This window comes from Bufo gargarizans, chromosome 2 (genome assembly GCF_014858855.1).
Source record: "Bufo gargarizans isolate SCDJY-AF-19 chromosome 2, ASM1485885v1, whole genome shotgun sequence".
Classification (NCBI taxonomy): Eukaryota; Metazoa; Chordata; class Amphibia; order Anura; family Bufonidae; genus Bufo; species Bufo gargarizans.
The window spans coordinates 495,754,219-495,771,923 of NC_058081.1; the positions used below are offsets into that span (position 1 = coordinate 495,754,219).

The 17,705-nt window shown below is 43.7% G+C and overlaps 1 protein-coding gene across 2 annotated transcripts in view; it reads right to left on the reverse strand.

Moving 5' to 3' along the window:
* LARGE1 (LARGE xylosyl- and glucuronyltransferase 1) overlaps window positions 1-17,705 on the reverse strand; it is a 537,914-nt gene that overhangs the window by 16,490 nt on the left and 503,719 nt on the right. For both annotated transcript variants that reach the window (XM_044281208.1, XM_044281209.1), the window contains exons 10-12: window positions 9,328-9,483; window positions 5,677-5,840; window positions 5,128-5,406 (exon numbers count right to left, since the gene is read on the reverse strand). In XM_044281208.1, coding sequence (XP_044137143.1) covers window positions 5,128-5,406; window positions 5,677-5,840; window positions 9,328-9,483 — 599 coding nt within the window. The remainder of the gene's footprint in view (window positions 1-5,127; window positions 5,407-5,676; window positions 5,841-9,327; window positions 9,484-17,705) is intronic.

A 17,705-nucleotide genomic window follows, 5' to 3' on the forward strand; every position in this document is an offset into this window, starting at 1 on the left:
GGGAGATGTAATTCACAGCATGTGGACAGCCTATGGGTGCCGACCTCTGAACTCGCGGTGATCACAGTACACAGGAGCAGCTCGTCACCTGTCAGATGCCCCTTCAATGCTCCCGCCAGGGCGCGGGCCTCACACATGGGCTTCTTCTTACCACTTCAGGTACTTTGTGTTCCATAGGAGAACATGCTGGTCAGAGTTGTGACACAATTTTTTTTTATTAAAATAGTTAGAGCAAATGGCAGAACAGACGCAGTGCAGCAGACGGACGGTGCACATATACACAGCAGACGGGGATTACAGAATCCAGTGAGAGACGGATTTGGTGGCAGGTGTGTCCTTCTGGATGGGGGCCGCTTCTCATCCTTCTCCAAGTGACGAGATGACTGCAGTTTCGTAGCAAAAAACATGCCATGGCATAGGAGATATAGGGAATTTTTATTATTTTTTTGTTAAAATAGGGTTGTACACATCTAACACACAGGCCACAAATATAATACACTGCCCCCCCCAAATATGCTGCACATACATCCCCCAATATACCGTACCGCACAGACAGCCCCCCCATATACTGCACAGACAGCCCCCCCCCCATATACTGCACAGACCTCCCTATATAATGAGCAGACACCCCCCCATATACTGCACAGACAGCCCCCCATATACTGCGCACACAGCCCCCCCATATACTGCGCAGACAGCCCCCCATTTAATGCGCAGACAGCCCCCCCATATACTGCGCAGACAGCCCCCCCATATACTGTGCGACATCCCCCCCATATACTGTGCGACAGCCCCCCAATACACTGCGCAGACAGCCCCCCAATACACTGCGCAGACAGCCCCCCAATACACTGCGCAGACAGCCCCCCCATACACTGCGCAGACAGCCCCCCATATACTGCGCACACAGCCCCCCCATATACTGCGCACACAGCCCCCCCATATACTGCGCACACAGCCCCCCATATACTGCGCAGACAGCCCCCCCATTTAATGTGCAGACAGCCCCCTATATACTGTGCAGACAGCCCCCCAAATATACTGTGCAGACAGCCCCCCAAATATACTGTGCAGACAGCCCCCCAAATATACTGTGCAGACAGACCCCCCCATATACTGTGCAGACAGACCCCCTATATAATAGAACCTATATATAGGAGGACAATCAGTCAAGAACCAATATGAGAATAGCTCCTGCAAAGGGTTAAAAGTGCTTTTGGCATGGATATTCATGCTTACCCTCGGCGCTTGCGCACTGGGACGTAATTTTTCCCTACCATCACATTGCGCAGGCGCGTCTCGGCTCCCAGACGCATGCGCAGGTTCCCGGCGTGCTGCTAAGTTCAGCCTTGAGATTTTCACTAGAGTGTCCTTTTGGGCATGCGCAGATGGAGAAAAGTGAGACACGCCCCCCGACGTCATCGCTCATGCGACAGGAAGTCAGAGGGTAGGGAAATCTCACGAGGTAGGGCAGTATAACGCGTCACCGGAGTCAAGAGGAGAAGGAGCCTAATAGTGATGTCTGTACAGGCGAGGTAAGTGAAGGGAGAGGTAGAAAAAAACTGGGAGTTGTAGTTATTTAACTGGGATGTATTTTAGGGCTGAAGGGAGGGATGTTATTGACATGGAACTGTGTGCTTGAGGTGGCTGGGGGAGGGAGGGATGTTATTTACATGGGACTGTATGTTGAAAGTGGATGGTGGGGGGGAATGATGTTTATGTACATGGGACTTAATGTTTAGGGTCCGTTCACACTTGCGTTTGGTGATCCGCTTGTGAGACCCGTTTCAAGGCTCTCACAAGCGGCCCCAAATGCATCAGTTTAACCCCAATGCATTCTGAATGGATGCGGATCCATTCAGAATGCATTCGTTCGGCTCCGTGCGGTCCCCCGTTCCATTTTGGAGGCGGACCTCAAAATGCTGCAAGCAGCGTTTTTTGTGTCCGCATGGCCTTGCGGAGCCAAACGCATCCGTCCTGACAATGTAAGTCAATGGGGACGGATCCCTTTGCATTGACACAAAATGGTGCAATTGTAAACGGATCCGTCCCCCATTGACTTTCAATGTAAGTCAGGACGGATCCGTATTGGGACTTAGAAATTAAAATCTAATACAAACAAATTGGTCCTGAACGGATGCATTCGTTTGTATTATCGGTGCGGATCCGTCCTGTACAAGTACATGAACGCAAGTGTGAAAGTAGCCTTAGGGGGTGATGTTTACATGGGATTGTGCGTTGGAGGCGGCTGGGGAGGAGGTGATGTTATATACATGGGACTGTATGGTGGAGGGAGGATTATAACTGCAGGGGGCACTGCAAATCCAGGGGACATTATAGGCGTTCTTATTACTACTGGGGGCTCTATAGGAGGGTCTTGTAGATCTGCCTTATTTCTACTAAGCGCACTATGGGGGCCTTATTACTACTGTGGGGTCTGTAGGGAGCTTTATTGCCACTGGGGGAACAATAGGGGGCCTTATTTCTACTAGGGACTCTGTGAGGGTATTATTAATATGGGAGGGCATTGTTGAGGAGCATTATCACGGTTGGGGCAGTGTTACTAATAAGGGCATTCTAGAAGGGAATTACTATTGGTGGGACTATGAGGAGCACTATTACTATGGGGGGCAGTAATGTTTCTTTAGGATAGTATTTGGGGGTATGAGGGGGGGGGGGGTTGAGGTTTTGGCATAGAAAGCAGCAGGATAACACTGTGGGGACTCCAGTTGGGGGATAATGATAGAAAGTGAGGAAGCTAAGATGTCTGTGTGTCACACTCTGCAGAGACGAGGCGGCTGAGAGAAGTTGTCCAGACCGAGAAGATGATGACAGAGAGGAGACGTCACCTGGAGGCCCTGGATGTGACAGGTAAGTGCCGCTGTATAGCAAGTACAGCATAGTGCGGGGGGGGGGGGGGGCATATTTATTGGGGCTTGTGCCCCGGATCTTTTGAGACCCTAGCAACGCCCCTGGCTCTCAATCAGATTGGACAACCAGCTGCATTAAGGAGTGTGATCAGAAATCATAGGGGCCCAGAGCAAGGCTTAAAATCTGTCCCACTGAGAGCACTGCCAAATGATGTAATTTCAGCTGACTGCAGTCACCAATAGGGGGAGCTAACTACACATACTTATATATACAACTAGTGCAATGAAATATATCTCCATGCAATGCGTTCCCCTTCTTTGGTGATTGCAGGTAGTCGCTATGTATTGCAATGGAGGCGTCTTCCACCGCAGGCTCCATAGCATTTGTGTGTACAGAGGGAAGTAGAGAAACTGGAATACAGGGAACTTACCAGAGTGTCTCTAAGGGCTCATGCACTCGGCCGTTGTTGTTTAGCGGTCCGTTTTTTTACGGATCCGTTGTTCCGTATCCGAGTTATTTATTTCTCTGATTTAAGTCCTCTTCAGTTCCGTTATTGCACAAAATATATCCGTATGGTTTCCGTATTTGATCCGTTTTTTGGGGATCGGAAACGGAAACAGTAACTTATTAATCACCAAACACATGAGCAATATGGGCTGGGCATAGCATTATTACAGTATGGATCCGCAAAATACGGATGACATATGGATGTGTTCCGTGTGCGTTCCGTATTTTTTGCGGACCCATTGACTTGAATGGGGCCTCGGACCGTGATTTGCGGACAATAATAGGACATGCACTACTTTTTTGTGGAACGGAAATACGGAAACAGAATGTACATGTAGTACCTTCCGTTGTTTTTGCGGACCCATTGAAGTGAATGGTTCCGCATACGGTCAGCAAAAAAAACGGAACAGAAGCGGAAAGAAAATACGTTCGTGTGCATGAGCCCTAACACTGTGCACAAAGAATACATAACGCATTAAGCTCTGCTACATCTGTACAGTACATACATGTACTTTATACTTTAGCTCTGTAAACAAATGTGAATGTATTTTTGATTGAAGTTCCTAAACCCACCACTGGTGGGAGCTTTAGCACACTATAACATCAATATACAATTTACTGTGCAAGATACTAAGTATATATTTTATCCCAAAGGGGTGAAACATCAAACACTCAGTGAAGTTAATAATGAAGCCTCAGAAGATGTTCGTATAATATGTCCTAATGGGTTGTGTCTGTTCAGGCATAATTTTTAGTATGTGCTTACAAACATATTATCACAATTGGAAACCAGCAATTTGCACAGATATTAGGTAGAAATGTATTAAAATTCTCATTATTTTATTCTCAGAGAAATATGAATTTATTGAAATAACATCAAAATAGTATTCCTCACATGAAAAGACCAAGCTAAAACAGATCCCAATAAAAAAAAAACTACTGTACTATAGTACTGCCTCCTATGTTCAATTATATAACTACTATAATACTGCCTCCTATGTACAAGAATATAAGTACTATAATACTGTCCCTACGTACAAGAATATAACTACTATAATACGGTCTCTACATACAAGAATATAACTACCATAATACTGCCTACTATGTACAAGAGTATAACTACTATAATACTGCCCATATATACAAGTATATGACTACTATAAAACTGCGCCTACATACACGAATATAACTACTATAATACTGTCTCTACATACAAGAATATAACTACCAAAATACTGCCTCCTATGTACAAGAATGAAACTACTATAATACTATTCCTATGTACAAGAATATAACTACTATAATACTGCCCCATAGATAAAAATATAACTACTATAATACTGCTGATATACAAGAATATAACTACTATAATACTGGCTCCTATGTACAACAATATAACTACTATAATACTGCTCTGATATACAAGAATATAACTACTATAATACTGTCTCCTATATACAAGAATATAACTAGTATATTATTGCCCCGCTAGATAAGAATATAACTACTATAATACCGGCTCCTATGTACAAGTATATAACTACCATAATACTGCCCGATAGATAAGAATATAACTGCTATAATAGTGACCCCCTATGTACAAGAATGTAACTACTACAATACTGCCCCCTATCTACAAGAATATAACTCAGTAATACAGTACTGCCCCTCTGGCTATGAACAAGCTTTGCACATGGTGGTAAAACTGTACGGATCTTTACTGATATCTTTTGCCTCTACCGTCATTACCTGAGGCTCTCATAGAGTCCATACATGGGTAGGAAGTCTATATCAGAGAGGAACATGTATGGGGTGCTGACGTGTTTCATGGCCACATTCCTCAGCAGGTTGACCGGGTAGAATTGTCCTTCTTTGTAAACGATGTGGTATCCCACATTGCGTCGGTTTAGCAGCACCTCAGAACCCTGTGCATAACGTAGGAACTGCTGAGCTTCAGCGTCTGAGAGGTACAGAGCTAGGCTGATGGGGCCCTCCCAATGCTTGCAGATAGCCTCAAGCATCTGGAGCCTACAAGAAGAGAGAAGAACCTCAACAGAGAGGAAACAAAACACCCTAGGGGGTCTATGTCCTTATATTAATCACTGCAATAGAAAGGTTTAAAAACTTGTTTGCATTCCTAACTTGATGAATGATATAATTATGGCTGCACGCAGCCACCACTAGGGGGAGCTGACTTTATAAGTATTTATACTACTGTGAGCTGTATAAATCTACAAGCAGTGAGCTCCTCCTAGTGGTCTCCATAGGTAGCTGCAATATCAGAGAAGGAACCCAAACCTGTCCATTGAGAGCTGTGCCACCAGTGTGACGTCGGTGTCATCAGCCGCTGGCTCATACTCGTAGTGCAGGAAGTAGAGATGAGTGCGATGAACTGTGAACCTCTCCCGTCTAAACTCATAGCACAGATCGTCCTCGTCCAGTTCTGACAGCTGCTTCTGGAGCTGTGGACACAGAAAGACAAGACAGACTGAGAAGTCATTCTACCAGGAGCATGTCCCTTTAAAAAGCTGCCCATCATATATTCATAGCAATGCAGTATGACAGGGGCTGGGTACGTAACGGCTCAAATGCGGTATGACCTCCAGCAATTTGGGGAAGCTAGGTGTGAAACCTAGTGGCTGTCACCCAGCTTTCCCACACACAGCCCCCAATAAGACAACTTGAGGATATCCTTTTTTTTTACGATTTAGACTCTTTAAGGACATATCCCGTAGTAATTAGTAATATTTCCAGACGACACGAGGGAAGACTCTTTGATGTTTTATTTATTCACAAGTAGCTGCTAGAAATCAGAGGCTTCAGATGAATGGCCGACCTGTAAACAGCCTGCAATATAAGAACTTCTAGAAGGATAGGATACTTCCTTTCATCACCAGCAGTGATTAACTTACAAGGAAGGAGGTCACAAACTAATGAACACATCTTAACATTCATTACCAAAATCTAAATACTCACAAACCAAAAACATTCAAAAATATGCAGTAAAGCTCAAGACCACCAGGGGGCGATTTAGAGATCGTCAGGAGTTTTTGTCTGATCTCTACCAGTGGCGTAGCTACAGTGGAAGCATGGGAAGGGGCTGCTACGGAGCCCAATCTCAGAAGGGGCACACCCAGGAGGAGGACTATAAGATTTTACCACGGTATTATACAATGACAGTGTCATGACATACAGTATATACGTGTAAGAAACAGACAGAGCGGGTTCCGGGCCAGGACTGAGAGAGCAATCTTGACTAGCCAAAGAGGTTTCTGGGGGGGAAGCGCATTGGTCGTTCAAAAATTTTCCCCAGTCATTTCTAGTTATGCCACTGATCTCTACCTGGTAGTTATGTTCTTCAAGGGAACTGACTGGACTGTGAAGGTAGGTCCTACTGCTGGTGCTTTTAAGTTTTTCCCAAAAGAACAGCTGTAATCCATGGCACCAGCTTAGCTACATTATCTCTTGAAGGCACAGATCTCAAGTCCACCACTTGTCTTATCAGAGGTTCTAACTGCCGGTCTATCCACCATGCTTTGCACTGCAGTCTTAGATTAATGTATAACTAGATGCTTAACAGATGTCAGGAAATTGTGTGAGTGTGGGATGAGTCCCCAAAATGCATATTCTAAACATTTAAAGGGGTTATTTCATGATTTATGGGATCTACCTCACATGGATCCAGAGATCGTCACATTCATTGCTCCGCTATATTTATTTCAGGCTGACAGGTCGGGGGGCTGGGGGAGGGGCGGGTTCTATGCAGCTCTCTCCCTATCACAGCTCAGAGGGCATGTTCTTTCTGCTGCAGCTCTCTCCCTATCACAGCTCAGAGGGCATGTTCTTTCTGCTGCAGCTCTCTCCCTATCACAGCTCAGAGGGCATGTTCTTTCTGCTGCAGCTCTCTCCCTATCACAGCTCAGAGGGCATGTTCTTTCTGCTGCAGCTCTCTCCCTATCACAGCTCAGAGGGCATGTTCTTTCTGCTGCAGCTCTCTCCCTATCACAGCTCAGAGGACACGTTATTTATGTTGCAGCTCTCTCCCTATCACAGCTCAGAGGACATGTTCTTTCTGCTGCAGCTCCCTCCCTATCACAGCTCAGAGGGCATGTTCTTTCTGCTGCAGCTCTCTCCCTATCACAGCTCAGAGGGCAAGTTCTTTCTGCTGCAGCTCTCTCCCTATCACAGCTCAGAGGGCATGTTCTTTCTGCTGCAGCTCTCTCCCTATCACAGCTCAGAGGGCATGTTCTTTCTGCTGCAGCTCTCTCCCTATCACAGCTCAGGGTGTGTCCTTTATATTGCAGCTCTCTCCCTTTAAATATCACAGCTTCTAACAGCAGATACAGCTAGTAGCAGTGGAAGGATGGAACTGAGCATGTGCGACCAACTGAATAGGTGGACAATGAAAAAAAACAGCAGATGGCGCTCTACAATTACATTTTATTCAATTTAGTGGCTATACTACATTTTTTATTACAAAACTATTCAGAGCCAGGCGTCGGATATTGTTCATGGGACAACCCCAATAAGGCATGGTAATCTACATATTTACCGGGGGTATTCATTTATTTCCCTCCACTTCCCCCTTCTAGAGCTACAGGAGCCTTCCCCACTTCTGACAGTAATGGAGACCATGTAAATTTAGGTCCCACCCCTTCAATGAGCGCCACCCCCTTACAACAGTCCAGACCAATATGAAGAGCTTTTATCCAGCTGTGTAGCAGAGCCCAGCTTCCCAGATGTGGTCAGAGGTGTTGTACAGTATCTAAGATTGTCAGGTGTAGTTGAGATGAGTTTCCCAGATGCAAGAGAAGTGAGCTTGTCCAATATAGCTCTTTACTGATGTAGCTGTGCTCAGACTGCCAGATATAGGAGAGTTGGGCTTGTCAGTTGTAGTTGTGCTGAGTTTGTCATACACGGTTTGTCTGGTGTAGATGTCAGATGCAGAGCTGAGGTTCCACTTGGCAGAACTCACAGTGGTATCATAAAATGTTATCTACAAACAAAGCAGCTCCAAGACGTCCACTAACAAACTCAGCTCTGCTACGTTGGCATTATTTAGCTTAATACAAGAAGGTGGTGGCACCCAGTCATGTAGAAGAGCGGCACTGGCAGCGACGGATGGTCCTGGATGCCAGGCAGTGGAGGGGTCTGATGAGTGATATCAGCTGTGCATTGTGTACGATGCCCCATGTTGTCGGCACACAGCGAGAGGAAGCTCAGCGTACGATAAGTCATGAATATGCAATGATGTTGTGATGTGTGGGGGAGGGGGCACAGGGGGCAGCGCCAACAGATGGCATTGTGCACACTTGGCTCAATCTTTGTGTCATAAAAATTAAAAACATTGAAGCCGGTCAGGACGCAGAGGTTGGTGTGATGGCATCTCCAGGGCTGGGGAGGAAAGTTCAACATGAGAAGAGCGTGCCAAGGCTACCAGGGTCAGGTAATTGAATGCAGGCGAGGGCAAATGTAATTAAAGAGGAAGGTGCCCATGGGGTGGGGCTATTCATACCCCCATTCAGGGTCCATGGGAAGATGGCAGCCCACAGTGTATGCCAAGCAGAATGGTAGGAGACTATAATCTACTTTGCATTTTAATTTGGTTGCTTGCTTTTCAAGATCTCTGCTTGCTGTCAATGAGTACACTGTTTATATCCAGCGACTATAAACCTATACAGATGTGCATTCAGTCTAGACAGCCCTCTGTGATACATGTCACCTGCGCTGATACATTGGAACGGCTGATCAGGAAGCGAGGGGTCTATGCTGCTGATGTGCTGGCCTCACAGAGGATTGTCTAGTCATCTGTCAGGGGTGCTAGGTCTGTCCAGGCTTTCAGCCTCTTGATGCACGCAGGAATGTTTCCATTCAATGACAGCAAGAAGAGCGCTTGACCACTGAACACATAGAGAATATTACAGCGCAACAAACCCTCCTATCACTGACATTCTCGCTGTTGACGTCGGTCTCGCTGGGGCAGCCGAACAGCTCCCTGCGCAGGAGGTTCCCGTCATACTCCAGGAACGTCAGGTACAGATTCCGGAAGAATTCCACGTGTTTGTTTTTGACTCTCAGCTTTTTGGGAGAATTCCAGTGAATAACCTGCAAAAAAGAGAGAATTGTGTGAGACACATACTGTCTGAGGCCTTGCTCCATGTGATCTGCACACCCCTCCTGAAATACTCTGCACTGCTGAGGAAGCCTGCTCATTCCACTGTGTAATTATCAATCTGACTTCTACTTGTCTCCATTCCCTTCCTCACATCATGACACTGCTCCCGTCACATGAGCGGACAGGTCACCCCCTCCACATGAGAGATCAGCACACGCCTCCTGAAATACACTGTGCTGCTTAGAAAGTCTGCTCATTCCACTGTGTAATTATCAATCTGACTTCTACTTGTCTCCATTCCCCTCCTGACATCATGACACTGCTCCCGTCACATGAGCGGACAGGTCACCCCCTCCACATGAGAGATCAGCACACGCCTCCTGAAATACACTGTGCTGCTTAGAAAGTCTGCTCATTCCACTGTGCAATTATCAGTCTGTGACTTCTACTTGTCTCCATTCCCCTCCTGACATCATGACACTGCTCCCGTCACATGAGCGGACAGGTCACCCCCTCCACATGAGGGATCAGCACACTCCTCCTGAAATACTCTGCACTGCTGAGGAAGCCTGCCCATTCCACTGTGTAATTATCAGTCTGACTTCTACTTGTCTCCATTCCCCTCCTGACATCATGACACTGCTCCCGTCAGATGAGCGGACAGGTCACCCCCTCCACATGAGAGATCAGCACACTCCTCCTGAAATACTCTGCACTGCTGAGGAAGCCTGCTCATTCCACTGTGTAATTATCAGTCTGACTTCTACTTGTCTCCATTCCCCTCCTGACATCATGACACTGCTCCCGTCTCATGAGCGGACAGGTCACCCCCTCCACATGAGAGATCAGCACGCTCCTCCTGAAATACTCTGCACTGCTGAGAAGGTCTGCTCATTCCACTGTGTAATTATCAGTCTGTGATCAGTCCCCTCCTCACATGATGATACTGCTCCTGTCACATGCAGCCAGTTCTTCACTAACATTGTCACAGGTCACTTTTTCCATCAATTACTGCCTTTGACAAGGCCAGTTTATTCATCCCCTAAAATAGTCTGTGCTGCAGCACCCTAGCTATCTGTGAAATGTAACAGTGCAGTAATATATAATAGAACTGAGTCTCTAGGTGTAACGGTAACACCCCCATTGCTCTTAGAGGCTCATTTGTATACAGACGTGGACAAAATTGTTGGTACCCTTTGGTCAATGAAAGAAAAAGTCACAATGGTCACAGAAATAACTTTAATCTGACAAAAGTAATAATAAATTAAAATTCTATAAATGTTAACCAATGAAAGTCAGACATTGTTTTTCAACCATGCTTCAACAGAATTATGTAAAAAAATAAACTCATGAAACAGGCATGGACAAAAATGATGGTACCCCTAGAAAACACAGAACATAATGTGACCAAAGGGACATGTTAATTCAAGGTGTGTCCACTAATTAGCATCACAGGTGTCTACAACCTTGTAATCAGCCATTGGGCCTATATATATGGCTCCAGGTAATCACTGTGTTGTTTGGTGATATGGTGTGTACCACACTCGACATGGACCAGAGGAAGCAAAGGAAAGAGCTGTCTCAAGAGATCAGAAAGAAAATTATAGACAAGCATGTTAAAGGTAAAGGCTATAAGACCATCTCCAAGCAACTAGATGTTCCTGTGAGTACAGTTGCACATATTATTCATAAGTTTAAGATCCATGGGACTGTAGCCAACCTCCCTGGACGTGGCCGCAGGAGGAAAATTGATGACAAATCTAAGAGACGGATAATCCGAATGGTAACAAAAGAGCCTAGAAAGACTTCTAAAGAGATTCAAGGTGAACTTCATGCTCAAGGAACATCAGTGTCAGATCGCACCATCCGTCGTTGTTTGAGCCAAAGTGGACTACATGGGAGACGACCAAGGAGGACACCATTGTTGAAAACGAATCATAAAAAAGCAAGACTGGAATATGCCAAACTACATGTTGACAAGCCACAAAGCTTCTGGGAGAATGTCCTGTGGACAGATGAGACAAAAATCGAAGTTTTTGCCAAGGCACATCAGCTGTATGTTCACAGACGAAAAAATGAAGCATATCAAGAAAAGAACACTGTCCCTACTGTGAAACATGGAGGAGGCTCTGTTATGTTCTGGGGCTGCTTTGCTGCGTCTGGCACAGGGTGTCTTGAATCTGTGCAGGGTACAATGAAATCTCAAGACTATCAAGGAATTCTAGAGAGAAATGTACTAGCCAGTGTCAGAAAGCTTGGTCTCAGTCGCAGGTCATGGGTCTTGCAACAGGACAATGACCCAAAACACACCGCTAAAAACACCCAAGAATGGCTAAGAGGAAAAAATTGGACTATTCTAAAGTGGCCTTCTATGAGCCCTGACCTCAATCCTATTGAGCATCTTTGGAAGGAGCTGAAACATGCAGTCTGGAAAAGGCACCCTTCAAACCGGACACAACTGGAGCAGTTTGCTCATGAGGAGTGGGCCAAAATACCTGCTGAGAGGTGCAGATGTCTCATTGACAGTTACAGGAAGCGTTTGATTGCAGTGATTGCCTCAAAAGGTTGCGCAACAAAATATTAAGTTAGGGGTACCATCATTTTTGTCCATGCCTGTTTCATGAGTTTATTTTTTTACATAATTCTGTTGAAGCATGGTTGAAAAACAATGTCTGACTTTCATTGGTTAACATTTATAGAATTTTAATTTATTATTACTTTTGTCAGATTAAAGTTATTTCTGTGACCATTGTGACTTTTTCTTTCATTGACCAAAGGGTACCAACAATTTTGTCCACGTCTGTATAATAACTTTTCTCAGCAATGCAGGCACATATGAACATGGGACCAACACAGATGCCTTCAGCTGCCAAGCGGACATGCAACAGGTCAGCCAGTGTCATAGGTACAAAACTAATGACAGATGTCCTTTAATGTCTCTCATGGCAGCCATATTGGTCGTCATCACCCAACTTTACCAGAAACAAGTGACTGACTAGATTTTTTTTAACAACCTCAGAGATATCATGTGTGTGCATGTGTATGTGTGGGTGTGCGTTTATGTACTGTATGTGTGCATGTGTATGTATATATATATATATATATATATGTATGTGTGCATGTGTATGTATATATATATGTATGTGTGTATGTATGTACGTACTATATGTACGTACTGCATGTATGTACTGTATGCATGTATGTACTGCATGTACTGTATGTATATGTGTACTGTATGTACTGTATGTATGTACGGTAGGTATGTGTGTACTGTAGGATGTACTGTATGTGTGTATGTATGTACTGTATGTATGTGTATGTATGTACTGCATGTATGTACTATATGTATGTACTGTATATATGTGTGTACTGTATGTGTGGGTGTGGTGTATGTGTGTAAGCGTGTATGTATGTGTGCATGTATATATGTATGTGTGTATGTATGTACGTACTGTATGTACTGCATGTATGTACTGTACGTACTGTATGTGTGTACTGTATGTACGTACTGTATGTATGTACTGCATGTATGTACTGTATGTATGTACTGCATGTATGTACTGTACGTACTGTATGTATGTGTGTACTGTATGTATGTACGTACTGTATGTGCATACTGAATGTATGTGTATGTATGTACTGCATGTATGTATTGTATGTACTGTATATATGTACTGTATGTATGTACTGCATGTATGTACGTACTGTATGTATGTGTGTATGTACATACTGTATGTATGTAATGTATATATGTGTGTACTGTATGTACGTACTGTATGTACGTGTAGGTATTTATGTACTGTATGTATGTGCTTACTGTATATATGTGTGTATGTACTGTATGTATGTACTTTTGTATGTATGTACTGTATGTCTGTCTATGTATGTACTGTATGTATGTGTGTACTGTATGTATGTGTAGGTATTTATGTACTGTATGTATGTATATGTGTACTGTATATATGTATGTGTGTACTGTATATATATGTATGTCTATATGTATGTCTATATGTATGTACTGTATGTATGTACTGTATGTATGTGTGTATGTATGTACTGTATGTACATACTGTATGCATGTACTGTATGTATATGTATGTACACACTCTATGTATGTATATACTGTATGTATGTATTGTATGTGTGTATGTATGTACTGTATGTGTGTATGTATGGTATGTACGTATGTGTACTATATGTGTGTATGTATGTGTACTGTATGTGTGTATGTAGTGTGTGTGTATGTACTGTATGTGTGTATATATGTACTGTATGTATGTATGTGTACTGTATGTAATGTATGTACTGTATGTATGTACTCTGTGTATGCACTGTGTGTATGTACTGCATGTGTGTACTGTATGTATGTGTACTATATGTACGTATGTACTGTATGTGTGCATGTATGTGTACTGTATGTACAGTACAGACCAAAAGTTTGGACACACCTTCTCATTCAAAGAGTTTTCTTTATTTTCATGACTATGAAAATTGTAGATTCACACTGAAGGCATCAAAACTATGAATTAACACATGTGGAATTATATACATAACAAAAAAGTGTGAAACAACTGAAAATATGTCATATTCTAGGTTCTTCAAAGTAGCCACCTTTTGCTTTGATTACTGCTTTGCACACTCTTGGCATTCTCTTGATGAGCTTCAAGAGGTAGTCACCTGAAATGGTTTTCACTTCACAGGTGTGCCCTGTCAGGTTTAATAAGTGGGATTTATTGCCTTATAAATGGGGTTGGGACCATCAGTTGCGTTGTGGAGAAGTCAGGTGGATACACAGCTGATAGTCCTACTGAATAGACTGTTAGAATTTGTATTATGGCAAGAAAAAAGCAGCTAAGTAAAGAAAAACGAGTGGCCATCATTACTTTAAGAAATGAAGGTCAGTCAGTCCGAAAAATTGGGAAAACTTTGAAAGTGTCCCCAAGTGCAGTCACAAAAACCATCAAGCGCTACAAAGAAACTGGCTCACATGCGGACCACCCGAGGAAAGGAAGACCAAGAGTCACCTCTGCTGCGGAGGATAAGTTCATCCGAGTCACCAGCCTCAGAAATCGCAGGTTAACAGCAGCTCAGATTAGAGACCAGGTCAATGCCACACAGAGTTCTAGCAGCAGACACACCTCTAGAACAACTGTTAAGAGGAGACTGTGTGAATCAGGCCTTCATGGTAGAATATCTGCTAGGAAACCACTGCTAAGGACAGGCAACAAGCAGAAGAGACTTGTTTGGGCTAAAGAACACAAGGAATGGACATTAGACCAGTGGAAATCTGTGCTTTGTCTGATGAGTCCAAATTTGAGATCTTTGGGTCCAACCACCGTGTCTTTGTGTGACGCAGAAAAGGTGAACGCATGGACTCTACATGCCTGGTTTCCACCGTGAAGCATGGAGGAGGAGGTGTGATGGTGTGGGGGTGCTTTGCTGGTGACACTGTTGGGGATTTATTCAAAATTGAAGGCATACTGAACCAGCATGGCTACCACAGCATCTTGCAGCGGCATGCTATTCCATCAGGTTTGCGTATAGTTGGACCATCATTTATTTTTCAACAGGACAATGACCCCAAACACACCTCCAGGCTGTGTAAGGGCTATTTGACCATGAAGGAGAGTGATGGGGTGCTGCGCCAGATGACCTGGCCTCCACAGTCACCGGACCTGAACCCAATCGAGATGGTTTGGGGTGAGCTGGACCGCAGAGTGAAGGCAAAAGGGCCAACAAGTGCTAAGCATCTCTGGGAACTCCTTCAAGACTGTTGGAAGACCATTTCAGGTGACTACCTCTTGAAGCTCATCACGAGAATGCCAAGAGTGTGCAAAGCAGTAATCAAAGCAAAAGGTGGCTACTTTGAAGAACCTAGAATATGACATATTTTCAGTTGTTTCACACTTTTTTGTTATGTATATAATTCCATATGTGTTAATTCATAGTTTTGATGCCTTCAGTGTGAATCTACAATTTTCATAGTCATGAAAATAAAGAAAACTCTTTGAATGAGAAGGTGTGTCCAAACTTTTGGTCTGTACTGTATGTACTGTATGTGTGTATGCACTGTATGTGTACTGTATGTATGTACTCTGTATATGTACTGTATGTGTGTATGTACTGTATGTATGTACTGTATGTATGTACTGTATGTATGTACTCTATGTGTGTATGTATTGTATGTGTGTATGTATGTATGTATGTATTTACTGTGTGTATGTACATACTGTATGTATGTGTACTGTATGTATGTATTCTATGTGTGTATGTACTGTATGTGTGTATGTAATGTATGTATGTACATACTGTATGTATGTGTACTGTATGTATGTATTCTATGTGTGTATGTATGTACTGTATGTATGTATTCTCTGTATGTACTGTATGTATGTATGTATGTACTGTATGTATGTGTACTGTATGTATGTATTCTGTGTGTACTGTATGTATGTACTGTATGTATGTATTCTATGTATGTATGTACTGTATGTATTCTCTGTATGTACTGTATGTATTCTGTGTGTACTGTATGTATGTATTCTATGTATGTATGTACTGTATGTATGTATTCTCTGTATGTACTGTATGTATGTATTCTCTGTATGTACTGTATGTATGTGTACTGTATGTATGTATTCTCTGTGTGTATGTATACTGTATGTATGTACTCTGTGTGTACTGTATGTATGTATTCTCTGTATGTATGTACTGTATGTATGTATTCTCTGTATGTATGTATTCTCTGTATGTACTGTATGTATGTGTACTGTATGTATGTATTCTCTGTGTGTATGTACAGTATGTGTTTGCAGGTTGTGCTGAGACCAGTCAGAGACTCTTGAGGATCTGGGAAGCCTCCAGCTCAGAAGAATGATGTGAGCTCTGCAGACGGTGGAGAGGCTGTGTGCTGAGGCAGCAGTGTAACTCATCCTGCTACTTCCGTCTGTGACATTATGGCTGCCGTAGCACTTAACATTATGTGAGCAACCAAGCAGCACAGCCTGCTTCTTAAAGGGGAACTCCACATTTCTGCTACTTTACAGAATATGTCTGTAAATTGCTTAGGCTACTTTCACACTCGCGTTTGGTTCGGATCCATTATGGATCTGCACAGACGGATCCGTTCAGATAATATAACCGCATGCATCCGTTCAGAACGGATCCGTTTGTATTATCTGTAACATAGCCAAGACAGATCCGTCATGAACACCATTGAAAATCAATAGAGGACGGATCCGTTTTCTATTGTGCTAGATTGTGTCAGTGAAAACGGATCTGTCCCCATTGACTTACATTGTGTGTCAGGACGGATCCGTTTGGCTCAGTTTCGCGGCAAGCAGTGTTTTGGTGTCCGCCTCCAAAGCGGAATGGAGAAAGAGCAGATGCATTCTGAGCGGATCCTTTTCCATTCAGAAAGCATTATAATGCAAACTGATCCATTTTGGACCGCTTGTCAGAGCCCTGAACGGATCTCACAAACAGAAAGCCAAAAGGCCAGTGTGAATGTAGCCTTAAAAGCGGTTTCCTAAAATAGTGTCTATACTATTACAATGGCTCCTGTTATGTGACTCTCTGGGAGACTACTATGTATAGTGATGTTGGACCAGGAGACTTCAGACCTGTCAGCTTTCACACAATAATGAAAGGTCATGTATTTTTCTAACATGCTTTGTGTTTCTATTTCTCACCCTTCTCAAGATCTCTTCTTGCTGTCAGTGAATTTGTTTATACCTATACAGCCTTAATATTGTCCCAGTATCCAGTCGCGCAGGTTTGCTACAATGTAACAGTGCAGCTAAAATGTATCAGTCTGGAGTCCAGACTGTGTTGGCCACAGAGGATTGTCTAGGCTAGGCTCATAGTAACAAACCCTCAGCTCTGAGAAGTATAAGGTCTAAAGAGCTTTTTCAGCTCCGGCATGGAAATGAGACTGCTTCCATTTACTGACAGTGTGCACAGCTCACGAGCCTGATGTTTCTTCAAACAGCACATGGGCCGCGTGGCCTTACAGTGTGGCTGGGCAGGACATTTTATGTGGACACAGGATGGACCCCTCAGTCTTCAGGTTGTAGCCACCAGCTCTCTCTATTAGGGAATTTTGCAGATACCATAACTTAAAAGGAAAAACAAGTGTGACCACTAGGTGGCGATGCAGACAACCACTTCCATGTCTATTGTGTCCCACCGTTCAAGCCAAATAAAAGGCAGG